This window comes from Macrotis lagotis, chromosome 1, assembly GCF_037893015.1.
Source record: "Macrotis lagotis isolate mMagLag1 chromosome 1, bilby.v1.9.chrom.fasta, whole genome shotgun sequence".
Classification (NCBI taxonomy): Eukaryota; Metazoa; Chordata; class Mammalia; order Peramelemorphia; family Peramelidae; genus Macrotis; species Macrotis lagotis.
The window spans coordinates 411390805-411418143 of record NC_133658.1 but is presented as its reverse complement, the minus strand read 5'-3'; the positions used below and the strand labels follow the sequence as shown (position 1 = coordinate 411418143).

General features: G+C 38.8%; 2 protein-coding genes across 2 annotated transcripts in view; both read left to right on the top strand.

The window, feature by feature from the left end:
- The window catches only part of LOC141506235 (protocadherin alpha-8-like), a 300051-nt gene continuing 272712 nt past the window's right edge, over positions 1 to 27339 (top strand). The window contains exon 1 of the mRNA XM_074212799.1: positions 1 to 3334. Coding sequence (XP_074068900.1) covers positions 929 to 3334 — 2406 coding nt within the window. The 5' untranslated portion in view covers positions 1 to 928. The remainder of the gene's footprint in view (positions 3335 to 27339) is intronic.
- LOC141506234 (protocadherin alpha-8-like) lies at positions 21295 to 25415 on the top strand. Its single transcript, XM_074212794.1, has one exon. It carries the CDS (start codon positions 22817 to 22819, stop codon positions 25235 to 25237), a length of 2421 nt encoding a protein of 806 aa, XP_074068895.1. The 5' UTR covers positions 21295 to 22816; the 3' UTR covers positions 25238 to 25415.

Below are 27339 nucleotides of genomic sequence, written 5' to 3'. Positions count from 1 at the left end.
CTGAAGATAAAAACTTTGGTCTTCATTTAAACTCCACAATTCCTTCTGGATACAGATGGCATTCTCCATCACAAGTCCCCTAATAATTGCACTGATGGAATGAACAAGTACCTACTCCTGACTCCAAGGCCGGTGCTTTATTCACTACACCACCTAGCCACCCCCTTATTGACTGGCTTTTTAAAATGAATTATAAATATTTTAAAATTCAAGATTATATTGTTCATATATTTTTTAGTAATTTAATGTTTACAAAATGATTTCCTTGCCCAACTAGCATAATTTGTCCTCATGTTACCCTTCAAAGAAACTGACTCTGAGAGAGTAAGTGATTTGTCTAAGATCACAGTAAGTGACTTTCAGGAATCAGATCCAAATCTTCTGACTGTTCTGATTCTTCCATCCAGTACTCTTCCAGAATTCATGTTTAGTATTTTAAATGTGCAAATTTCAACCTCTACAACATGAAGTACCAAGCTCATTTTCGTTTCTTGTTACATTGATTTCTTTCTGAAAATGTAAAACCAATTTCAAGACAAAAGAATTACAGCACCATTCCCTTTACTGATAAGCACCAGAAGCAGCCATTATCCTTTATTTCAACGGGTAAAACTACGGTTCCGTCCCTAAAAAGTTTGCAGAAGTTGAAAAGTGAAAAGAAGTAATTTATGAATCAAAATTAAATGCTAGACAATAGATGAGCTGCTGTTTGAAACAAAAGAAAACATTTAACTTACTCTTGGCGGCCACATGATGTCGCTGTCCACCACGGAATATCGCTACACAATCTCTTGGGTCTCGAAAAGAGGCTCTTTTGTCGTTAAATGATGTAAAGCCATGGCAGATGCTGCAGAATAAGCCTGGAGAAAACGGGTACGTTATTCCAATATTGTAACTACCCTTTGGAATAAAGTATAGAGTCTTGGCGATGGTATTTTCCTGGGAAAGCGTCTTAGGGGCCCAGCAGATGCTGCTCTTATTTCTGCTCCACACATCCTGGGAGGTGGGGAGCGGTCAGGTCCATTACTCGGTGCCGGAAGAAGCGAAACACGGTACGTTTGTGGGACGAATCGCTCAGGACCTGGGTCTGGAAGTCGGGGAGCTGGTGACGAGGCTGTTCCGGGTGGTGTCCAAGGACGGTAGGGACTACCTGGAGGTAAATGTGCAGAACGGTATTTTGTTTGTGAATTCTCGGATCGATAGGGAGGAACTCTGCGGTCGCAGCCCTGTTTGTAGCATCCACCTGGAGGTGATCGTGGAAAAACCGCTTCAAGTGTTCCATGTGGAGGTAGAGATCAAGGACATTAATGACAACCCACCCTTGTTCCCAGTGAAGGTACAAAAGCTGTTTCCTTACGAATCCAGATTGCCGGATTCAAGGTTTCCTGTAGAGGGAGCCTCTGATCCAGATATTGGCCCTAATGCCTTACTTACTTATAGACTCAGCACAAATGATTACTTTATTCTAGAAGTTAAATCAAAGAATGACCAAAGCAAACTAGTTGAGCTAGTGTTGAAAAAACCACTAGACAGAGAGGAAGTCCCTGAGCATCACTTAATACTGACAGCCACAGATGGGGGCAAACCTGAACTCACTGGCACAATGCAGCTGCTCATCACAGTCCTGGATGTGAATGATAACGCCCCCACTTTTGAACGATCAGAATACGAAGTGAAGATGTTAGAAAATGCAGCCCATGGAACCTTACTGATCAGACTGAATGCCTCTGATGCAGACGAGGGCATCAATCGGGAGATTTTATACTCTTTCAATAGTCTTACTCCACCTATAATTAAAGATAAGTTTCATGTAAATCCAGATACAGGAGAAATTTCAATTCAAAGACTTCTGGATTTTGAAGATGTTAATTCTTATGAAATTCGAGTTGATGCGACAGACAAAGGGACTCCCCCAATGATTGGTCATTGCACCGTGCTGGTGGAAGTTCTTGATGTCAATGACAACATTCCGGAAATCAAAGTGACGTCATTATCTCTACCAGTCAGAGAAGATTCTCCTCCTGGTACAGTCATCGCCTCAATCCGAGTGTCTGATCGAGACTCTGGCGCCAACGGCCAGGTGACTTGCTCACTTTCCCCCCCTGGACCCTTCACGCTGGTGTCCACCTTCAGAAATTACTATTCGCTGGTGCTGGAGGGCTCTGTGGACCGCGAGAGCGTGCCGGCCTATGAGCTGGTGGTGACCGCGAGGGACGGCGGCAAGCCGGCGCTCTGGGCCACTGCCAGCGTGTCTGTGGCCATCGGAGACGTGAATGATAACGCGCCGGCCTTCGAGCAGCCCGTGTACACGGTGTTTGTGAGGGAGAACAACCCGCCCGGCAGTCACATCTTCACGGTGTCGGCGTCCGACCCGGATGCGCAGGAGAACGCGCTGGTGTCGTACTCCCTGGTGGAGAGGCGGGTGGGGGAGCGCCCGCTGTCGAGCTACGTGTCCGTGCACTCGGAGAGCGGGAAAGTGTACGCTCTGCAGCCCCTGGACCACGAGGAGCTGGAGCTGCTGCAGTTCCAGGTGAGCGCCCGCGATGCCGGCTTCCCTCCTCTGGGCAGCAACGTGAGCCTGCAGGTGTTTGTTCTGGATGAAAACGACAACCCTCCTGTGGTTCTGCCCCCTCACTCCGGGTCCGGGGCAGGTGGCGTTCCAGTAACTGAGTTGGTGTCCCAGTCGGTGTCAGCGGGCCACGTGGTGGCCAAGATCCGGGCGGTTGACTCGGATTCTGGGTACAACGCGTGGCTGTCTTATGAGTTGCTGCCTGAGACGGGCGTGGGTCGCGGCCCTTTCCGCGTGGGGCTGTACACTGGTGAGATCAGCCTAACACGGGCTCTGGAGGAATCTGACGGGCCGAGGCTGATGCTGCTGGTGCTGGTGAAAGATCATGGAGAACCCGCCCTGTCCACCACAGCCACTGTGTGTGTCTCGGTGGTGGAGAATGGACAGACTTCAAAGAGTTTCTCAGGGGCGTCGGCGATCTCGGCAAAGGCTGGCGTGGGGAAAGAGACAGCGCTGGTGGATGTGAATGTGTATTTGATCATCGCCATCTGCTCAGTGTCCAGCCTGTTGGTGCTGAGTCTACTGTTGTACGTGGCACTTCGGTGCTCGGCTCCTCCACAGGCCTCCTATGGGCCTGGCAAGCCCACACTGGTGTGCTCAAGTGACGTGGGGAGTTGGTCTTACTCTCAGCGGCGTCGGCAGGTTTGCTCTGGAGAAGGGTCTGCCAAGAACGACCTCATGGCCTTCAGCCCCAACCTTCCTCCGTGTCCTGTTTCTGGGGAAAGAGGTCAGAAACAAGAGACTGGCCTGGATAGCTCAGGGGAGGTAGGTGACTACTTATTATGCACTCTTATTTCTGTTTAGATGCAAATTCCCTTAAAACTTTCAATAATTCTTATGATTCAATTTTCCTTTAAAATTTTTATTTCTCTCTCTCAAATTATGCTTTCTATTTTTTTACTTTTTAAAACTATTTTTATTAAAGATACTGTTTGAGTTTTACAATTTCCCCCCATTCTTGCTCCCCCCCCCCCAGATAGCACTCCAATCAGTCTTTACTTTGTTTCCATGTTGTACCTTGATCCAAATTGGGTGTGATGAGAGAGAAATCATATCCTTAAAGAGAACAGAATTCTCAGAGGTAACAAGATCAGACAATAAGATATCTGTTTTTTCCCCCCAAATTAAAGGGAATAGTCCTTGTATTTTGTTCAAACTCCACAACTCCATATCTGGATACAAATTGTACTCTCTTTTGCAGACAGCCCAAAATTGTTCCCAATTGTTGCACCGATGGAATGAGCAAGTCCTTCAAGGTTGAACATCACTCCCATGTTGCTGTTAGGGTGTACAGTGTTTTTCTGGTTCTGCTCATCTCACTCAGCATCAGTTCATGCAAATCCCTCCAGGTTTCCCCGAAATCCCATCCCTCCTGGTTTTTAATAGAAGTGTTCCATGACATACATATACCACAGTTTGCTGAGCCATTCCCTAATTGAAGGACATTACTGGATTTCCAATTCTTTGCCACCACAAACAGGGCTGCTATAAATATTTTTGTACAAGTAATGTTTTTACCCTTTTCCCTCATCTCTTCAGGGTATAGACCCAGTAGTGGTATTGCTGGGTCAAAGGGTATGCACATTTTTGTTGCCCTTTGGGCATAGTTCCAAATAGGTCTCCAGAAGGGTTGGATGAGTTCACAGATCCACCAACAGTGTAATAGTGTCCCAGATTTCCCACATCCCTTCCAACAATGATCATTATCCTTCCTGGTCATACTGGCCAATGTGAGAGCTGTGAGGTGGTACCTCAGAGAAGCATTAATTTGCATTTCTCTAATAATTAAAGATTTAGAGCATTTTTTCATATGGCTATGGATTGCTTTGATCTCCTCATCTGTAAATTGCCTTTGCATATCCTTTGACCATTTGTCAATTGGGGAATGGCTTTTTGTTTAAAAAATATGACTCAGTTCTCTGTATATTTTAGGAATGAGTCCTTTGTCAGAATCATTAGTTGTAAAGATTGTTTCCCAATTTACTACTTTTCTTTTGATCTTGATTACATTGGTTTTATCTGTGCAAAAGCTTTTTTCATTTAATGTAATCAAAATCATCTAATTGGTTTTTATTGATGTTCTCCAACTCTTCCTTAGTCATAAACTGTTCCCCTTTCCATAGATCTGACAGGTAGACTAGTCCTTGATCTTCTAATTTGCTTATAGTATTGTTTTTTATGTCTATGTCCTGTAACCATTTGGATCTTATCTTGGTAAAGGGTATGAGGTGTTGGTCTAATCTAAGTTTCTTCCATACTAACTTCCAATTATCCCAGCAGTTTTTTATCAGAGGGAGTTTTTATCCCAATGGCTGGACTCTTTGGGTTTATCTAACAGCAGATTACTATAATCATCTCCTGCTTTTACATCTAGTCTATTCCACTGGTCCACCACTCTGTTTCTTAGCCAATACCAAACAATTTTGATGACTGATGCTTTATAATATAATTTTAGATCGGGTAGTGCTAAGCCACCTTCATTTGCATTTTTTTCATTGTCTCCTGGCAATTCTTGACTTTTTATTTCTCCATATGAATTTACTTACAATTTTTTCTAACTCATTAAAGTAATTTTTTGGAATCTTAATTGGTAGGGCACTAAACAGATAGTTTAGTTTTGGTAGAATTGTCATTTTTATCATATTAGCTCTCCCTATCCATGAGCAGTTGATATTTGCCCAGTTATTTAAATCTGATTTAATTTGTGTGAGAGGTGTTTTATAACTGTTTTCAAAAAGATTCTGAGTCTGTCTTGGCAAATAGACTCCCAAATATTTTACACTGTCTGAGGTTACTTTGAATGGGATTTCTCTTTCTGGCTCTTCCTGCTGCTTTCTATTTTTAAAATAACTTTTATAAAGTTTCATAAATGCTTTTTTTCTTCTTCTATTTCCTCTGCCTCCAACTTCTTTCTTCCCACTTTCTTCAATCTTAAGTATGTCCCTTCTATACTTTCATTTATCTTTTACTTACAAAAAGGGTAACATTTCTATATTATCTTTATTTTAGAAAACTACATAGTTATTTTGTGCCATATGTATTATTAATTTGAATTATGTTATGTTTTAAGTTGTCATTTTGGTTTTTCTTGAATGCATTCCACTTCTTTGAATGGCAAAAATCAATGTTTTAATAGTAATCTTGTTGCTTTGATTTAATGAGGTTACATAGCCACTGTGAAGAATGCAGTATAAAGCATGAAATTGATGGCCTTATGCTATAATTGGCTTACATTTACACAAAATTTTTTTTATGTTATTGCATTTGATTCTCACAACCCTGTGAAGTAAGTGCTGTTAATTTTCCAATTACAAATTTGCAGAGCTTTGCTATAGCAAATGCTTGAATGTGTGAGTGAATGTACCTACATATATTGTAGGTTATTAGTGTGAAAATCTATTCAGTAGAGAGGCCAAAAGCTTGTAAATTATATAGCAGCAAGATCCTGAATGCTTTCATTCCAAAAAAGCACAATGGATATCAAAGGGCATCACAAAGGTATAAATTCAACTATATTTCAAGAACTAGGGGAAAAATTTATAATAGGTGTGGTCTAAAAAATACAGATGGACAATGAAGCATATCCTAGAAGTGAAAAGGAGGAAGTTACTATATTTCTTCTGGAGAATGGCAAAGCACTTACTGATATCAGCTTTCTACAAGAGTAAAGACCTATCCTTTGAACACAAATATTTTTTACTCATCGTTGAAAGAGGGTGAAAACTGGAATGCTACTGTCTTTCATGAAGTAAAGGTAAATACCACAAAAAGGGTAATGGAAAGATGGGTGTGAGCAGTTTGAAAATTAACCAATGAAAACCGCCGAAGAAGAAGATTAAAGGATGACATCAGTGAATTGTATGTTAGAAAGAGGAAATCGACTTGTCATGTGACAAAGACAATGAATGACAGATGGTTAGTCAGAGTGCTCCACTGATATTCTTTAACTGTTGGAAGAAATCAAAGAAGACTTCCAGGATGTTGGGTGAACCTTGTGACTCTCTTGTGTGCACAGGGATTCTAGTTGCAGAAGATGAACAGGTGTTGATATTGTTTGTTACTGATGAGGCCATAGATTCATATGAATGTTTGAATTTGGACTCTTTTGGGGGATCTGAACTCTAGGGTAATAGGTCACATTTTCAGTGGGAAAAAATGTTCCAAAATTATTAATGACCTCATTCAGTCATTATTTACCATTTGCCTAATGGGTATATGTATCTAACAAAGTCCAGCTCTTGGGTTGTACTATGACAAGATGGTGACCTTGCATTTTGTGAAGGTCAAAACAACAGTGTCAAACCCCTGAGAGCTTCCATTCTGTCATATGAAAAATTGAATTTCTACTATTATCCAAGTTCAGAGAGGCTAAGCCCCAGTATGTTGATCTTCAGATTGTAGAATCTTTGGTTATATCAACTCATGAAAAATTTTCAGGTGAAATATTTCAATTTACATTTATTGATAAAATACATGACTGATGAAATAATAAAATTTTGGAAGTATTAAGTTCTACATAACAGAATTTTTTTAAAAATTTTGTTTTTTTAAGGCAATGGGGTTAAGAGTGACATGCCCAAGATCACACAGCTAGAGAATTATTAAGTGTCCAAGGCCAGACCAGTGTTCTGTCCTTTGTGACACCTAGCTGCCACTACATGATCGATCATCTTTAAGAACCCTCTTATTAAGAGACCTCCTAGAACTCCAATGCCTTTGGGGGAACTGCTCCCACTTTATGAGTTAAACTAGAGCTGGCAGCTTTCTTTGTTAAGAGGTTGAAAAATCCTTGTTGAATTCAGCACAGCTTTTAAATATTTTTAGGATAAATCTTGATTATCTGGATAATATTTCCCTGCAACATTTCTATTGTTTATTTCCTAAGAGCTTTTATTGATGCAAATCAGTTACATGATGACATCAAAATAGCCCAGAAAATGCCTCAGATCAGCTTAGCTCATTTTCTTTGAATAATATGATAGAGCAGATTACACTGGCTTAGAATTTAAGCTTCTTTGTAAATTCTTTTGTTATAGGATGGTAGAAATTGGTGAACTGTATTAACTCATAAAATCATGAAAAGCAGTTTACTTAAGAATTTTACAGTAAGATTGGTGACAGATTCAACAAAGTCAAATAATCTGAATGGCATTTACAAATGAAACGCAGAATGCAAGAAAGACATCAAAAGAAGTCATTATTGACAAAGTCTATATTTTCCCATCAAAGTCAATGAAATGAGTGCATTCTATTCTAATCAAAGTTGTAGATGTACTGTAGCAATAAATCAGAAATGACAAAAGAAGAAAAAAAAACAATTGAACTAAACCAAAGTTTTTTGATGCCATTTTGAGGCAGAATTGAATCTCCAGATATCTGAAACAGAGGTTATCAACTCATGTGTATCTTTTTTTAATTCCTGCAAAATCTTTACAAATGCACTTATTGAACTCCTCTGTGATGAATGGACAGACAAACTTTCTCAAATTGTATTTTAGATAACTTCCTCTTTTTCCCTAATCAAGTATTTATTAAAAGCTTACTATATAACTAATAAACACCAAAGAATATTGAAGTTATTCATCTTCCTTTTTTAAAACTCTAGGTCTTGAGTAAGTCATATGTAGGTAAAGAGAAATATATCTTCTTCTCTTCCAACATTTTGGATACACAATCATAGACATGACCAGCTTATTTTTGTCTTTAAAATTTAAATTTCAAATTAATTTCTGCTCTTTGTCCTTTCCCCGAATCATTTAAAAAGCAAGAAAATGAAATCAATTATGTATGTGTATATATGTGTGCAATCCTGCAAAACAAATTCCCTCATTATCCATCTTCATTAAAATAGAAATTGAAAGAGAAGAATATATGCTTCATTCTACACTTGAGTCCTTCAGATCACTCTCTATGGAAATGAGTGACATATTTCATCATCATCATCTTGTTCAATTGCGCCTCATGCTTTTAAGGATTGGAAAAAATACTGGAGTAATTTGCCATTTCCTTCTCAATTTCAGTTTACAGATGAGGGAACTGAAGAAACCAGGATAAAGTGACTTGCCCAGAGTCACACAGATAGTAAATGTTTGAGCCCAGATCTGAGCTTCGATCTTCTTAACTTCAGACTAGATCTTCTATTGCCTGGGTCACCTAACTGTCCTTTGGAATTGTGGTTGGTCATTGTGTAATCAGAGTTTAGAATATTTCAAAGTAGATAATCTTTACAATACAATATTTATTGTAAAATTATTTTCTTGCGTCAGTTCACTTCACCTTTCATTGTTTCACACACATTTTCCCATTTCCTTCAGTTTTCAGTAAAATATCTCATTAATAAACAGTAATTTGTTAAGCCATTTTCCCATTGAAGATCATTTCACCAGTTTCCAATTCCTTTAGATTATGAGAGAGTATACATACATACATACATACATACATACATACATACATATATATGTATATAATGTTTCTAAATATAGGTCTTTTCTCTTTTCTTTTGACCTCTTTGGAATTCAGACTTAGTAGTGTTATTGCTGAGTGAAAGGGTATGCACAGTTTGATAGCTGTTTGGTCAAGATTCCAAATTGTTACCCAGAATGTATGGACCAGTTCTTAACTCCACCAACATGTCATTAGTTTACTATTTTTCCACATCCACTCTACTATTTGTCATTTTCATTTTCTGTCACATTAGCCAATCTGATAGATGTGAGGTGGTGCCTTAGTATTGATTTAATTTGCATTTCTCTATTCAATAACGATTTAGAACATACATATTGACTATTTCTTTGATTTTTTTTTTCTTGAAAACTACCCATTCACATCATTTGACCATTTATCAATTCAACAATGGCTCTTTCTAAAAAAATAAATTTGACTCAATTCCATATTTATTTGAGAAATGAGGCCATTTTTTTGGAGAAACTCACTAAAAAATCCACTCTAGTTTCCTGCTTTCCTTCTAATTTTAACTCCATCTGTGTCTTAATTTCATATAATCCCAATTTTCCATTATATATCCATATATCATTATACATCTCTTACTCTCTCACTCTTTCCCCTTCTTGTTTGTAAATTGTTCCCTTACCTATTGATGTGAAAAAATTAAATCTTCCATGCTGCCTTAATTAATTTAGCCCTTTATGTATAAATCATATTCCTATTTTGATCTAATCTTAGTATATGTTTTGAATTGTTGGTTTATGCTTAGAATTTTCCCAGAAATTTGGCAAATAGTGACTTCTTGACACAAAACTTAGAGCTTTGGGTTATGGAATACTGGATTTCTGTGATCATTTACACCTGTGTATTCTGTATCTAATCTGTTCCACTGATCTACCATCTTTTTTTCTTAATCAGTGTAACATTGTTTTGATGGTTATCCTTTGAGACATAGTTTGAAATAGATTGTTCTTCTTCATTTTTTCCTCCAGTGGTTTCCTTGATATTCTTGATGGAAATTAATTTCTTTCAAGGAAACTTTCCTGTTTCTATATGTATGTCCCCATCTCTTCCCCAACTTCCAATAACAATTTGTTTTGTGATCTCCAAAATGTGTTTTTAAGTATATCTTCATTTTCTGATTATTATAGTGACCTCTTAAGTACCATGCACCCAGGGATAATGTCAAGTCTAAGATTGACATCTCTCAATTATTTCATACATTGCTCTTTTGGATGACAGCTTAAAAAAAAGTTGGTAAAAGTAACTAGGCCTCTTTGATGGAAATATGAAAGACAAAAATCAATAATTGACTTGGATAAACTATTGCTGCAGAATCTATTTCTTGATTGTTGACTTGTGCATACCCTTAAGCATTATTGGAATCTTGTTATTTTACTTCTTCTCACCTTAGATTTTCAGTATGAAATTTCCAACACTATACTGTTATGTGTACCTTTCTTTTTTAGATCTAAAACTTCAGATTTGGCTTTGCACATCTCCTGATTGTTCTTTATTATTTTTAAAAATTTTATTTATTGAAGGCAATGGATTAAATGACTTAACTAGGTTACACAGCTAGGCAATTATTATGTGTCTGAGGCCAAATTTGAACTCCTATCCTCTTGACTCCAGGGTTGGTGCTCTATCCACTGTTCCACCTAGCTGCCCCCTCCTGATTGTTCTTTTAAAAATATTAAGTACTTCACCTTAGTCAGTTTTAATCCAATGACATATTTCTTCTACTTAATTTTATACTCTTTGTTTTAACTGTAGGGGCATCATGTTTTTGTCATTTGTAAATGTAATCATCTAACAAGAAAGTATTTTTTGTTATTAAAATTTTGAAGAGTAATTTTATTGGTCAGAATAGATAATTTTTACAGGAAGACTTTAATAGTATTTTAAAAAGAAAAAATAGAAATCATTGCTTTTAAGATAATTATTTTGTTAAAAAGATTGCATTTAAGTCTCTTTCCTTTTCTTCTGGAATTAATTCAGATATTTTTTTTTCCATGATAGTCAAGGGATATTGGCCATTTTGCCAGATAGGGCACATTTCTGTTTGTTCCTAGCACACTAGTCTATTAATAATCACCAAATGATGGGTCAGGATTATTATTTCCCTTTCTCATGTGTTGCATGATTGTCTCAATCCCTTAAGGCTCCTTAGAGGGATGGAAGAAATATTGATGTTTAAGGCATATGGATTGAAGGTAAAGGGATTTTATTCATCAACTGCCAATGTGTTTTACAAATTTTGAATCTATGAGAAATAGAGTCTGAAATGTGATTGTGCTCATGGTACAATACCAGAAATATTAATTATTATTTTTGACAATCAGAGAAACAGGGTCACTAAATCTAATTCCTCTATCATTATATTTGCCATCTTTCTTTGGAAGCAATAAGGGTGGGGCTTTAAAACAGGCAGAAAGTTCTAAAATTTCAAAGGTGATGACATGACACAGCCATACTGGTGCAGGCCCTGATCAACTCATGCCAAGGCAGATGTAATAGTATGTTTGTTGGGTCTGCCTACCACAAGCCTTGCTGTTCACCTTCCATTTCTCCCATTTTAGTCAACTTACATTTTACACAACCCTTCAAATTTCCTTCCACCCAAATATTCTGCAGTCCAGTGATAGTGATCTTTTTGTTATTCTTCAAAGAGCACACTCAATTTCTGGACTCTGGGCATTTTTTCTGGTTGGCCTTCAAGTATGTAATGCTCTCCCTTCTCATCTCCACCTCTTGGTCTCTGACTTCCTGCAGATCTTACCCCAAATTGCAACTTCTACAAGAAACCTTTCCAAATCATCCATAGTTCCTCTGTTGATGATTATTTTAAATTGATCATAGATATTAACTATTCATAAGTAGTTGTTATTTTATCAAAAAAAACCCCAGTAGACAGTGTGCTCCTTGAGAGCTGGGGATGTGCTTTTTTTTCTTTCTTTGGAACCTGAGTACTTAACATAGGGCCTGTAAGACATTGGCTCTTAATATTTATTGAATATTTAAAATGCATTATACATATTTTAAAATGTAAGATTAAAGTATTCACAGTCTTATCACACTTTAAAGTTTACTGACATTGAGAGTCAATGATTTGCTCAAGGCCACAGTAATTATCCTTCAGGAATCAGACCCAATATTTCTGACTTCCTCTTTCATCCAAACTCTTTCAGAATTTCTAATTAGGTTTAAAATAGTACAAATTTCCACCTCCACGATGGGAAGTACTAAGTTTATTTTCTTTGACTTCATTATCAAAATTTAAAGCCAATTACAAGACATAAAATAAACAAAGCACCATTTCTCTCACAGTTAAGCAGCAGAAAAAAATCACAATGCTATTGTGCTTTATTTTGAAGAGAAAAACACCACTTTTGTAATGAAAGATCTCGCAGTAATAGATAAATGAAAAAAGTTTAGGAAAAAATTAAATGCTAATAATTTAATATATACATCATAGAGAAAATATGTCACTCACACTGTGCTGCCACATGATGTCGCTGTCGACCACGGAATATCGTTAAACAATCTTTAGGGTCTCGGAAAGGGCTGTATTTTGTAGTTAAACGACACAAAGCAATGGCAGATGCAGAAGAATAACACTGGAGGAAGCAGACACTCATATTTATCCTTATTCCAACATTGGAACTACCCTTTGGAATAAAATAGAGAATCTTGGCGATGGTGATTCCCTGGGGAGGCGTCTTGGGGGCCCAGCAGATGCTGCTCTTATTTCTGCTCCACACATCCTGGGATATGGGGAGCGGTCAGGTCCATTACTCGGTGCCGGAAGAAGCGAAACACGGTACGTTTGTGGGTCGAATAGCACAGGACCTGGGTCTGGAGGTCGAGGAGCTGATTTCGAGGTTGTTCCGGGTGGTGTCCAAGAGCAGGAGGGACTACCTGGAGGTAAATGTACAGAACGGCATTTTGTTTGTGAATTCGCGAATCGACCGGGAGGATCTCTGCGGTCGCAGCCCTGTTTGTAGCATCCACCTGGAGGTGATAGTGGAGAAACCGCTACAGGTTTTCTATGTGGAGGTTGAGATCAAAGACATTAATGACAACCCACCGGTGTTCCCAGTGAAGGAACAAAAGCTGTTTATTCCCGAATCCAGGTTGCTGGACTCAAGGTTTCCTGTAGAGGGAGCCTCTGACCTAGATATTGGTTCTAATGCCTTTCTTATTTATAGGCTCAGCAACAACGATTATTTTATTCTAGATGTTAGATCAAAGAATGACCAAAGTAAACTTGTTGAACTAGTGCTTAAAAAACAGCTAGACAGAGAGGAAGCTCCTGAGCATCACTTGATACTGACAGCCACAGATCGGGGCAAACCTGAACTCACTGGCACAGTGCAGCTGCTCATCATAGTTCTGGATGTGAATGATAACGCCCCCATTTTTGAACGATCAGAATACGAAGTGAAGATATTAGAAAATGCAGCTCATAGAACCTTACTGATCAGACTGAATGCCTCTGATGCGGACGAGGGCATCAATCGGGAGATTTTATACTCTTTCAATAGCCTCGCTCCACCTGTGATTAAAGATAAATTTCATATAAATGCAGATACAGGAGAAATTTCAATTCAAGGACATCTGGATTTTGAAGAAGTTAATTCGTATGAAATTCGAGTTGATGCAACAGACAAAGGGACTCCTTTATTGATTGGTCATTGCACGGTGCTAGTAGAAGTTCTAGACGCCAATGATAACATCCCCAATATAGCAGTGACGTCGTTGTCGCTACCTGTCAGAGAAGATTCTCCTCCTGGTACAGTCATTGCTTTAATCAGTGTGTCCGACCGAGACTCCGGCGCCAACGGCCAGGTGACTTGCTCACTTTCTCCCCCTGGACCCTTCACGCTGGTGTCCACCTTCAGAAATTACTATTCGCTGGTGCTGGAGGGCTCTGTGGACCGCGAGAGCGTGCCGGCCTATGAGCTGGTGGTGACCGCGAGGGACGGCGGCAAGCCGGCGCTCTGGGCCACTGCCAGCGTGTCTGTGGCCATCGGAGACGTGAATGATAACGCGCCGGCCTTCGAGCAGCCCGTGTACACGGTGTTTGTGAGGGAGAACAACCCGCCCGGCAGTCACATCTTCACGGTGTCGGCGTCCGACCCGGATGCGCAGGAGAACGCGCTGGTGTCGTACTCCCTGGTGGAGAGGCGGGTGGGGGAGCGCCCGCTGTCGAGCTACGTGTCCGTGCACTCGGAGAGCGGGAAAGTGTACGCTCTGCAGCCCCTGGACCACGAGGAGCTGGAGCTGCTGCAGTTCCAGGTGAGCGCCCGCGATGCCGGCTTCCCTCCTCTGGGCAGCAACGTGAGCCTGCAGGTGTTTGTTCTGGATGAAAACGACAACCCTCCTGTGGTTCTGCCCCCTCACTCCGGGTCCGGGGCAGGTGGCGTTCCAGTAACTGAGTTGGTGTCCCAGTCGGTGTCAGCGGGCCACGTGGTGGCCAAGATCCGGGCGGTTGACTCGGATTCTGGGTACAACGCGTGGCTGTCTTATGAGTTGCTGCCTGAGACGGGCGTGGGTCGCGGCCCTTTCCGCGTGGGGCTGTACACTGGTGAGATCAGCCTAACACGGGCTCTGGAGGAATCTGACGGGCCGAGGCTGATGCTGCTGGTGCTGGTGAAAGATCATGGAGAACCCGCCCTGTCCACCACAGCCACTGTGTGTGTCTCGGTGGTGGAGAATGGACAGACTTCAAAGAGTTTCTCAGGGGCGTCGGGGATCTCGGCAAAGTCTGGCGTGGGGAAAGAGACAGCGCTGGTGCATGTGAATGTGTATTTGATCATCGCCATCTGCTCAGTGTCCAGCCTGTTGGTGCTGAGTCTACTGTTGTACGTGGCACTTCGGTGCTCGGCTCCTCCACAGGCCTCCTATGGGCCTGGCAAGCCCACACTGGTGTGCTCAAGTGACGTGGGGAGTTGGTCTTACTCTCAGCAGCGTCGGCAGGTTTGCTCTGGAGAAGGGTCTGCCAAGAACGACCTCATGGCCTTCAGCCCCAACCTTCCTCCTTGTCCTGTTTCTGGGGAAAGAGGCCAGCAGCAGGAGGCTGGCCTGGATAGCTCAGGGAAGGTGGGTGACTACTGATAAGCATTTTTATTTTTGTTTACTGTGAAAATTGCTGTTTCCCTTAAAACATGTGACAATTTTTGTCAGTCTCCCACCTTTAAAATTTAAAATTTTCTCTCTTCAAATTATGCCTTCCATTTCTTAAATTATCTGATTAGATTTCAAAATACTCTTTCCCCCTCCTTCAGCTCTTCTTACTCTAACTTCATCACTTTCTTCACATTCTCCTCCCTCTTAATCAAGTTCCTTCTTGGATCAATGTTTTCATTTTTCTTTTTGTTACAACAGTATGCCAATGGTTGCATATTTCTTTAGAATTCTTCCTTTGTCTAGTTTACATTATATCTGTTTTTTAAAGGAACTTTATATTTATTTTGTGCATATTAGTGTGAATTTTGATTGTTCTTAATTCATTCCATTCTTTTGTTAGGAAACATTAATATTTGGATAATATACTTTAAGATGATCTAGTTGTTTTGACTTAATGCCATTACATAAAAACTGGGAAGAATTCTGTATAAAGCATGACATTTTCAGGGTTATACCTAATATAGTATTTATATCAGTTCAAGGTTGCAATTGTTTTGTGTTTTTATCACATTTGTTCCTCGCAACAGTCTTCCAAGGTAAGTGTTATCATTATTCTCATTTTCCAGATTGCTTTAAGGAATACCATTATGTGTCAATGAATCCAATTGAGTTTCTGAACTTCTAATTTATTAATACATGTTTACATACAAACATTATGGTATATACATGTAAAAATGTGGTCAGGAGAAAGAGACTAAAGATTTGTAGATTATATAGTAGCTAGATTTTGAATATTTTTTCCCCAGAAAGAACTGATAGGCACTGATCACAGTGAATACCAAAGGCCATTACTAAGGGTATAAATTCAACTATATTTTAACATCTAGGAAAAAAATGATAATGGATAGGAATAAAATATACACATGGACAATAAGCTGATCATTGAAGTGAAAAAGAGGAAGATACTATATTTCTTATGGAGAACTGCAAAGCATTTACTGATACCAAACTTTTTACAACAACAAAGACCTATTCTTTGTAAACAAATATTTTACTAGTGTGGCTGGAAAAAAAGTGAACCCAGGAATATTACTACCTCTCAAGAAGTGAGGGGAAATATCACAAAGATGATAATGCAAAGGTGAATTATATGTGTGAGCAGTCTGAATCCTAACAAATGGTGACCTCTGAAGAAAACTAAAGGATGACATCAATGAAGTATATGTGTTCCAGATAGAGAAAATAGACTTGACATATGACAGAAAATGGAAGAGAGAAGGAGAACTCCACAGATATGTTTTAACTGTTGGGAGAAATCAAAGAAGGCTTCTAGCATGTTACCTGGATCCCTTGTGACTAATTTCTGTTGACAGAGATTCTAGTTTCAGAAGATGGGCAGACATTGAAAGACTTTTCTGTTATTGGTGAGACCATAGATTCCTTTATATTTTTGAGCAGACTATTCAGGGACGTGAATTCTTGGTTATATGTTCTTTCTCAATGGGACAAAAATGTTTCAAAGCTATTAGATGTCATCATTCAATCATTATTTATGTTCTGCCTAATGGGTACATGATCAAAGCCCAGCTTTTAGGCTTTCTATGACAAGATAGTGACCTTCTATTTTGTGGAGGCCACAACAGCAGAGCCACGTGAAATATTGCATTTTTATTGTTAGCCAAGTTCAGGGAGGGTAAATCCTAGAATGTTGATCTTGTTCCCATTAACTCATGAAGAATTTTAGGTGAAATATTTCAACTTACATTCATTGATGAAATAATTATATTTTGGAAATATTAAATTCTATATAACACTATCTTTTAAAAAAATTTTTTTTGCAAGGCAATGGGGTTAAGTGGCTAGCCCAAGGTCACACAGCTAGGTGATTATTAAGTGTCAGGCTAGATTTGAACTCAGGTATTCCTGACTCCAGGGCTGGTGCTCTATCCACTGTGCCACCTAGCTGCCCCTAACATTATCTTTTTAAAGAAACTTATTATTAAGAGATATCCTAGAATTCCCTTGCTTTTGGGAGAAGTGAAACACCAAGAATTTTAGGATGTAAAATATAACTGACAGTAATCTTGGCTATGAAGAGATTGATGAATCCTTGTTCAATTCAACACATCTATTAGAGGTTTTTAGGATAAAATATAACCAGAGAATATTTCCTTGCACTTTTTCTATTACTATTGTTTATTTTCTAAGGACTTTTACAGAAGCAATGAGTCACTTGATGATGAAATCAAAGTAACCCAGAAAATTCCTTAGACTAACTACTTTTCCTCATTGAATTATATGATATAATATGATAGATCAGATCAACACAGATTTAGAATTTAAAATTCTTTGTCAAATTTTTTGTAAGAGGATGGATTCTCCAATGATTCTCACAAATCAGTGAAAATCAGTTTACTAAAGAATTTGTAGAAAGATTTGTGACATTCAACTAAACCAAACATTAGAATGGCACTTAAGAATGATACTCAGAAGGCAAGAAAGACATTAAAAGAAGACATTGACAAAAGTATATCACTCTTTTTCCCATTAAGGACAGTGAAATGAGTACATTTGTATTCTAATATCAATATCCCTGATGTACTGTAGCATAAAGAAGTAAAAAATAGCATTAAAGAAGAAAAAAGGAATAATAATTAGTTTAGGTCAAAGTTTTTGATGCCAAATTGAGGCTGCTGATGAACTGAATCTCTAGATATCTGAGAAGAGGATTCCAAATGCTTATTAACTCATCTTTATATTTTAATTTCTGAAAAAAATATTCACATATGTACTTAGTGAAATCATCTGTGATGAGGACTAAGCAAGCTTTCTTATTTTATAGAAAACTCCATCTTTCCCTCCAATCAATGAAACATTTATTTAGTGTTAACAATGTAACCAATAACCACCAATGAATATTGAAGTTAATTAACTTCCTTATTTAACATTCTAAGTCTTGAGTAAGTCACATCTAGGCTAAGAGAAATCTAATGGTTTCTCTTCTAATATTTTGGGTATACAATCATAAACATTTCTGTTGCTCATTTTTCTTTTTTTCGAATTTAGTTTTCAAATTCTTTCCTGCCCTTCTTCCCTTCCCTGAACAGCTGAGAAAGAAAGTAACAAAGTAAGAAAAACAAAACTATTACAGATATGTACAATACTGCAAAACAAAATCCCTCATTTCTCATGTCCATTAAAATAGAAATGAGAAGAATATATGCTTCATTCTACACTGAGTTCTTCAGTACTCTCTCTGGAAATGACTAATGGGGTTTCATCAACTTGTTGTTACTCATTTATGCCTGTAGCTTCATTTGTGTTTTTACTGGGACTTTCTTGGCAAAATACCAGAATGTTTTGCTGTTTCCTTTTCCAGTTAAGTTTATATGTGAGCAAACTGAGGCAAACAGGGTTGCATGACTTGTCTGGGGTCACATAGTAAATATCTAAACCTAGATCTCAGCTTGTACGTTCTTTACTTCAGGTCTTATCCCTCTCTATTGAGGGGTAAGACTCCTTGGAATTGTGATGGATCAGGGTGTTGTTCACATTTACAGATAATCTTATCATAGTATTTGTTACTGAATAAATTTTTTCTCTTGGTTCTGTTCACTTCACTGCAATATTCTTTCACTCAAGTTTTCCCAGGGTTTTCCTAATACCATTCCCTTGGTTTTAAAGCAAAATGATACTGCATTTCATTTATATACTATAATTTGTTAAGTCATTTTCCAATTGAATTGCATTTCCTTAGTTTCATTTCCTTTAGACTACAAAAAGAGTTGTTATAATTTTTTCACATATATTTACTTTTCCTTTTTTAAAACCTCTTTTTGTGATGCAGTCCAAGCAGTGGTATTGCTGGATAAAAGGGTATGTACAATTTTATAGCCCTTTGGTCATAGTTCCAAATTGTTTTTCCAGAATGGCTGCACCATTTCTTTACTCCATCAACATTACATTAGTGTGTCTATTTCTCCACATCCCCTCCAGCATTTGTCATTTTCCATTTCTGTTATATTAACCAATCTGAAAGATGTGAGGTGTGATGCCTTAGCATTGATTTTTTTTTGTATTTCATCAATAATGACATAGAGCATTTTTATGAGACTAGTGATAACTTTGATTTCTTCTTATTGAAAGCTATTTGGTCACGTCTTTTCACCATTTATCAATTGGAGAATGACTCTTTTTAAAAAAAACTAAATTTGATTTGTTGTAAAAGATTTTCCACCTACTACACTGCTTTCCTTCTAATTTTAACTGCATTGCTTTCATTTGTACAAAAAATCTTAATTTCATATAATCGTAATTATCCATTATGCTTCCCATGATCCTCTCTCCCTGCTTGTCTCAATCTCTGATTCTCTCTTTCTCTCTCTCTCCTTTTGTTATAAACTGTTCCTTTAATCATTTATCTGATGAATCAGATCTTCCATGCTTCTTAATTTGATTTTGACATTAACCATTATGTTTAAATCAGATTCCCTTTTTGACCTTATCTCAGGATATGGTTTGAAATATTGGTTTATTTGTAGTTTCTACCAAACAGCTTTCCAGTTTTCCCAGCACCTTATCTCAAAAAATGAATTCTTGCCAACAAAGCTTGGACTTTTTTTTGAATTATGAAACCTTGGATTTCTGTGATCATTTGGGCACCTAAGTTATTCTATCGATCTACCAGAGTATTTCTTAGGTAGTGCCACATTATTTTAATTATTATCAGTTTGTAATTTAGTTTGAATTACACTTCAACAAGGTTGCTTATCTTCACTTTTTTCCTCCAGTGATACCTTTGATATTCCTGATGGGAACTCATCTCTTTCAAGAAGCCTTTCCCATCTTTCTCTATATCCTCATCTTCCCTCTGATCTCCAAAAATAGTTTATTTTGCTGTCTCCAAAATTTGTTTTTAAGTCTAACTTCAGTTTATGTGTATTATAGTGATCATCTAAGTACCATGTACCCAGGGAAAAGGTCAGATCTAAACTTTACACCTCTCTATTATTGCATATAGTGTCTCTTTAGATGACAGGTGCTTAAGAAAAGTTGGTAAAAGTGAATTTGTTAGTATGATGACTAGACCTCTTTGAGAGAAATGTGAAGGACTAAAATCAATACCTTAGCTGAATAAACTGTTGTTGCAGAATGATTTCTTGGATGTCACCTTGGGCATACCCTTGGGTATTATTGAAATATTATTCTTTCCTTTCTTCTGAACTTCAAATCTTCAGTGTCAAATTTCCAACACTAAACTATCTTGTGTATCTTTTTTTTAGTTTTTTCAAAGGCAATGGGGTTAAGTGGCTTGCCCAAGGCCATACAGCTAGGTAATTATTAAGTGCTCCTGACTCCAGGGCTGGTGCTCTATCCACTGTGCCACCTAGCCACCCCTTGTGTATCTTTTTCAATCCTGAAACTTCACATTTGACTTTGTACATCTCCTGATTGTTTTTTAAAGTGATATTAACTACTTTACTTCAGTTTGAATCCAATGATATATTTCTTTTTTATTAATTTTAAACTCTTAGTTTTAATTGTAGTGGCATCATTTATTTTGTCATTTGCAAATTTAATTATCTCACAACAAAATATTTTTGTTACTAAGATTTTTGAAGAGTAATTGTCAGAATAGACTAATTTCATAGGAATTTTCTTAGTAACATTTATCTCAGTGCTATTAAGAGAATTTTTTTGTTTTAATGGTTACATTTTAGTTGATCTCTCTCTCTCTCTCTCTCTCTCTCTCTCTCTCTCATTAATTGAAGTATTTTCTCCATGAAAGCCAAGAATATTGCTCATTTTGCCAGATCAGGAAAATTTTCTGTTTGTGCCTAGACTGCTTATAAGCATCTACTGATTGGTTGAGGTTATTACTTCCCTTTCTCATGTATTGTATAACTATCAACTTTCCCCAGATTTCTCTAATTCCTTAAGGTTCCTTATTTGGATGTAAGAAATATCAATGTGGAATAATACTAAGTGTATTGAAAATATAGAAATTTTTTTCATCAACTGCTAATGTTCTTGAAAACTATTAATTTTATGAAAACATTAAATTTGAATATATGAGAATCAGAATCTTTTATTAGTATTTCTACTCCTAGCATAATACCAGAACTATTGTCTTGTTTTGCAATCACAGAGGCAGGAGTCACTAAATCTAATTCCTCTATAATTATATTTTTCTTCTTTCTTTCAAAACAATAAGGGTGGAGAATATAAAAAAGGGAGAAGCTCTAAAATTTCACTGGAGAAGACAACTACTTGGTATAGGCCCTCATCATGTCATATAAGGAAAACTTCAATAGTCTAGTTGTTGGATCTGTTTGCCACAAGTCTTTATACTCATCCTTCCTTCAGCTGATAAAGTGACCTTTCTGACATGCCATCCTCAATAAACTACAGTGGTTCCCTATCACCTCCAGAACTGAGTTCTGTGTAGCAAGCAAAACCCTTGATAATTTGCCCCCTCTACTTTTCTAGTTTTCTTACACTTTACAGAAACCTTCACCCTCCTTCCCATCTAATCCTCTGAAGTTCAGTGACATTGACCTCCTTGGTATTCCTCAACAGGATACTTCATCTCTTGGCTCTGTACATTTTCTCTGATTGTCCTAAAAGTATGATGCTTTTCCCCTTTCTCATATTCACCTCTTGGATTCTTTAACTTCTAGCAGGTCCTATCTAATATCCTAACCTCTACAAGAAATATTTTCAAATCTTCCTTAATTTTAGTGCCTTTCTTTTGTTGAATATTTCCAATTTATCCTTACAACAAATTGGTCATAGGTAGCTGTTTTTATGTTGCCTCCTACAATAGACTGTGGGCTGCTTGAGAGCAAGGGTTATATTTTCTCTTTTTAAGTATCCTAGATGCTTAGCACAGTGGGGCCTGGCACACAGTGGCTCTTAATATTAATTGATTGACTATTTAAAATGAATCATAAATATTTTAAAATGCAAGATTATATTGTTCACATTCTTATCGTACTTTGAGGTTTACAAAATAACTTCCTTGACGAACCAGCATTATTGTCCCCATTGTGACTTGTGAAGAAAATGACTCTGAGAGCATCAATGATTTGCCCAAGACCACAGCAAGTTACTTTCAGGAATCAGATCCAAGTCTTCTGACTCTTCTTATTCTCCCCCATCCAGTACTTTATCAGAGTGCTATCTATAGCCTCTACAACGGGAAGTATTAAACTCATTTTCTTGCCTTATTACTTTGACTTCTTTTTGAAAATTTAAAACCAATTTCAAGATATAAAAGTATGAAAGCATCATTCCTTTCACAGTTAAGCATCAGAAGCAGGCACAATACTATTATCTTTTATTTCAAAAGTGAATACTAAAGTTCTCTATGCTGGAAGAGCTAGAAAAACTCGATAAATGAAAAAAAGTTAATGAAACAAAATTGAATGCTTGGCAATATACGAATTAATGTTTTACATCACAAAGAATCAATTTAACTTACGATTTGCTGCCACATGATGTCGCTGTCCACCACCGAATATCTCGTAACAGTCTCGTTTGGGTCTCGGAAAGGGCTCTGCTATGCAGTAAATGTGGTAAAGCCATGGCGGATGCGGCAGCGTAAGACTGAAGGTAACTGACACCCATATTTAGGAGCTAGCATTTGGAATAAAATAAAGAATCTTGGCGATGGTGTTTTCCTGGGAAAGCGTCTTGGGGGCCCAGCAGATGCTGCTCTTATTTCTGTTCCATTCATCCTGGGAAGTGGGGAGCGGCCAGGTCCATTACTCGGTGCTGGAAGAAGCTAAACACGGTACTTTCGTGGGACGAATTGCACAGGACCTGGGTCTAGAAGTCCGGGAGTTGGTGTCGAGGTTGTTCCGGGTGGTGTCCAAGGACCGCAGGGACTATCTGGAGGTAAATGTACAGAACGGCATTTTGTTTGTGAATTCGCGAATCGATCGGGAAGATCTCTGCGGTCGCAGCCCTGTTTGTAGCATCCATTTGGAGGTGATCGTGGAGAAACCGCTAGAGGTTTTCCATGTGGAGGTGGAGATCAAGGACATTAACGACAACACACCCTTGTTCCCAGTGAAGGAACAAAAGCTGTTTTTTCCCGAATCCAAGTTGCTGGACTCAAGGTTTCCTGTAGAGGGAGCCTCTGACCCAGATATTGGATCCAATGCTTTACTCACTTACAGGCTCAGCAGCAATGATTATTTTATTCTAGAAGTAAGATCAAAGAATGATCAAAATAAACTGGTTGAACTAGTGCTTAAAAAACCACTAGACAGAGAGGAAGCTCCTGAGCATCACTTAATACTGACAGCCACAGATGGGGGCAAACCTGAACTCACTGGCACAATGCAGCTGCTCATCACAGTCCTGGATGTGAATGATAACGCCCCCACTTTTGAGCAATCAGAGTACGAAGTGAAGATGTTAGAAAATGCAGCACATGGAACCTTAGTGATCAGACTGAATGCCTCTGATGCGGACCAGGGCATCAATCAGCAGATTTTATACTCTTTCAATAGCCTCGCTCCACCTGTGATTAAAGACAAGTTTCATATAAATCCAGATACAGGAGAAATTTCAATTCAAGGACATCTGGATTTTGAAGATGTTAATTCTTATGAAATTAGGGTTGATGCGACAGACAAAGGGAATCCCTCAATGACTGGTCATTGCACGCTGCTGGTGGAAGTCTTGGATGCCAATGATAACATCCCCAATATAGCAGTGACGTCGTTGTCGCTGCCAGTCAGAGAGGATGCCCCTCCTGGTACAGTCATCGCCTCAATCCGAGTGTCTGATCGAGACTCTGGCGCCAACGGCCAGGTGACTTGCTCACTTTCCCCCCCTGGACCCTTCACGCTGGTGTCCACCTTCAGAAATTACTATTCGCTGGTGCTGGAGGGCTCCGTGGACCGCGAGAGCGTGCCGGCCTATGAGCTGGTGGTGACCGCGAGGGACGGCGGCAAGCCGGCGCTCTGGGCCACTGCCAGCGTGTCTGTGGCCATCGGAGACGTGAATGATAACGCGCCGGCCTTCGAGCAGCCCGTGTACACGGTGTTTGTGAGGGAGAACAACCCGCCCGGCAGTCACATCTTCACGGTGTCGGCGTCCGACCCGGATGCGCAGGAGAACGCGCTGGTGTCGTACTCCCTGGTGGAGAGGCGGGTGGGGGAGCGCCCGCTGTCGAGCTACGTGTCCGTGCACTCGGAGAGCGGGAAAGTGTACGCTCTGCAGCCCCTGGACCACGAGGAGCTGGAGCTGCTGCAGTTCCAGGTGAGCGCCCGCGATGCCGGCTTCCCTCCTCTGGGCAGCAACGTGAGCCTGCAGGTGTTTGTTCTGGATGAAAACGACAACCCTCCTGTGGTTCTGCCCCCTCACTCCGGGTCCGGGGCAGGTGGCGTTCCAGTAACTGAGTTGGTGTCCCAGTCGGTGTCAGCGGGCCACGTGGTGGCCAAGATCCGGGCGGTTGACTCGGATTCTGGGTACAACGCGTGGCTGTCTTATGAGTTGCTGCCTGAGACGGGCGTGGGTCGCGGCCCTTTCCGCGTGGGGCTGTACACTGGTGAGATCAGCCTAACACGGGCTCTGGAGGAATCTGACGGGCCGAGGCTGATGCTTCTGGTGCTGGTGAAAGATCATGGAGAACCCGCCCTGTCCACCACAGCCACTGTGTGTGTCTCGGTGGTGGAGAATGGACAGACTTCAAAGAGTTTCTCAGGGGCGTCGGGGATCTCGGCAAAGGCTGGCGTGGGAAAAGAGACAGCGCTGGTGGATGTGAATGTGTATTTGATCATCGCCATCTGCTCAGTGTCCAGCCTGTTGGTGCTGAGTCTACTGTTGTACGTGGCACTTCGGTGCTCGGCTCCTCCACAGGCCTCCTATGGGCCTGGCAAGCCCACACTGGTGTGCTCAAGTGACGTGGGGAGTTGGTCTTACTCTCAGCGGCGTCGGCAGGTTTGCTCTGGAGAAGGGTCTGCCAAGAACGACCTCATGGCCTTCAGCCCCAACCTTCCTCCTTGTCCTGTTTCTGGGGAAAGAGGTCAGAAACAAGAGGCTGTCCTGGATAGCTCAGAGAAGGTAGGTGACTACTGATTATACATTCTTATTTTTGTTTAGATGCAAATTGCTGTTTCCCTTAAAACATTCTACAATTCTTGTGAGTCAGTCTTCTTCCTTTAAAATTTTTAATTTTCCCTCTTCAAATTATGTCATTAGATTTCAAAATACTCTTCTCCCCTCTCTCATCTCTTCTTCCTCTATCTTTGTCACTTTGTTCACATTCTCTTCTTTCTTAATCATGTTCCTTCTTGAATCAATGTTTTCATTTTTTCTTTTTCTTACAACAGTATGACAATGGTTACAGATTTCTACATAATTCTTCCTCTGGCTATTTTCCAATATACCTATTTTCAAAATAACTATATAATTATTTTGTGCCAAATACATTATTATAATATATTATCTTCTCCATGTCTTAAGTTCTTTTTTTATTTTTCTTGAATGCATTCCATTCTTTTGATAACCAAAATTAAGGTTTGTATAATAATCTTGAAAGCTGTCTAGTTGCTTTGAGATAAGGACACTACCTAGGCACTGTCAAGAATGCTTTATAAAACATAAAATTATTGGTTTATGCTATAAATAGGTAACATTTATATTTCATTTTAAAATTTGCAAATAATTTCTTAATGTTATTTCATTTGATTCCCATCATAATCTTATGAGCTGAGTGGTGATATCCCCGTTTTGCAAATGTGAAAAGTAAGGTTTGCTACAAGGAAGAAGTGATAGGTACTTACCATAGTGAACTCCAAAGACCATCTCCAAGATCTAAGTTCAACTACATTTTTAACAACTGGGAAAAAGTAATGGATTTGAGGGAAAAAAATTGATGGATAATGACCAGGTCCTTGAAGTGAAAAGAGGAAGAATGCTATAATTCACCTGGAGACTTGCAAAGCTCTTACCAATATCAAACTTTCTAAAGCAGCAAAGATCTATCCTTTAACAAAAATCTATTTCTGATATTGCTGAAAAAGAGTGAAACCAAGAATGCTACTTCCTTTCAAGTCATAAGGGTAAACATCATGCAGTGCATAATGGAATGGGAATTATGTGTGTTAGCAGTCCAAAACATCACCAGTGATGACCTTTGAAAAATAACAAAGGATGGCATCAATGAACTGTATGCAGAAAGAGAATGTTGAGTTATCATGTGACTTGAGAAATAGATGACAAATGTATAGTTTCCTGCTGCACTGATTTATGTGGCACTTCAATGCTCCTAGCTGAAACCAAAGAAGTCCTCAGCATGTTGGGTGGACCTCTGTGATTTGTGTGGACAGGCATTGTAATTTCAGAAGATAGCAGGCAACAAAAGGGTTTTTTTGTTTTGTTTTTGGTTATTGATGAACTCACATATCCATTTAAATTTTTGAGTTTGGACTCTTTTGGGGGCCTCAAGTTTCTATGATATATTTTTACTGGGACAAAATCATTTCAAAGTTATTAAATTTAATTATTCTATTATTATTTTTACTCCTTGACTAATAATATATACATTTATTGAATTCCTGCTCTGATGATCAATTTTATGAACACCTCAACAACAGAGTAATGCTCTGTTTCTATTTTGGTACATGAAACATTCTATTTCTACTCTTAGTCAAGTTCACAAAGGTTATGTCCCAGAACGTTGATCTTCAGGTTGTGAAATATTTGATCACATGAAGTCATGAAAAATTGTCAGTTAAAATATTTCAATTAATGTTATGACGTAACTGACAGTGCTCTTGGTTGTGAAGTGATTCAAAAATTCTTGTTCAATTCAACACAACTGTTAGGGGTTAGGTTAATCATTATAGCTATGTGGAGAATATTCCACGATCCCTTTTTATGTTCTCTGTTTATTTCCTGAGGACTTTTATTTATGCACATCAGTCACATAATAATGAGATCAAAAGAATCCCCAAAATACCTCAGATCAATTAAACACTTTATCTCTTTGAATTATGATATCATATAATATGATTGACCAGATCAACACAGGCTCAGACTTTTTACACAAGATTTTACAAAGAAGTTTAGAGGGTGGCAGAAACTAATGAACAGTATTAATTAAACAGTGAAAGAAGTAGCATGAAGAACTTTACAGAAAGATTGATGACAGGCTCAACTAAGTCAGATAATCAGAA

Bases quoted from the DNA above. Each gene is read 5' to 3' on its own strand.
- LOC141506234 (XM_074212794.1), top strand. From the start codon at position 22,817: ATGGTGTTTTCCTGGGAAAGCGTCTTGGGGGCCCAGCAGATGCTGCTC.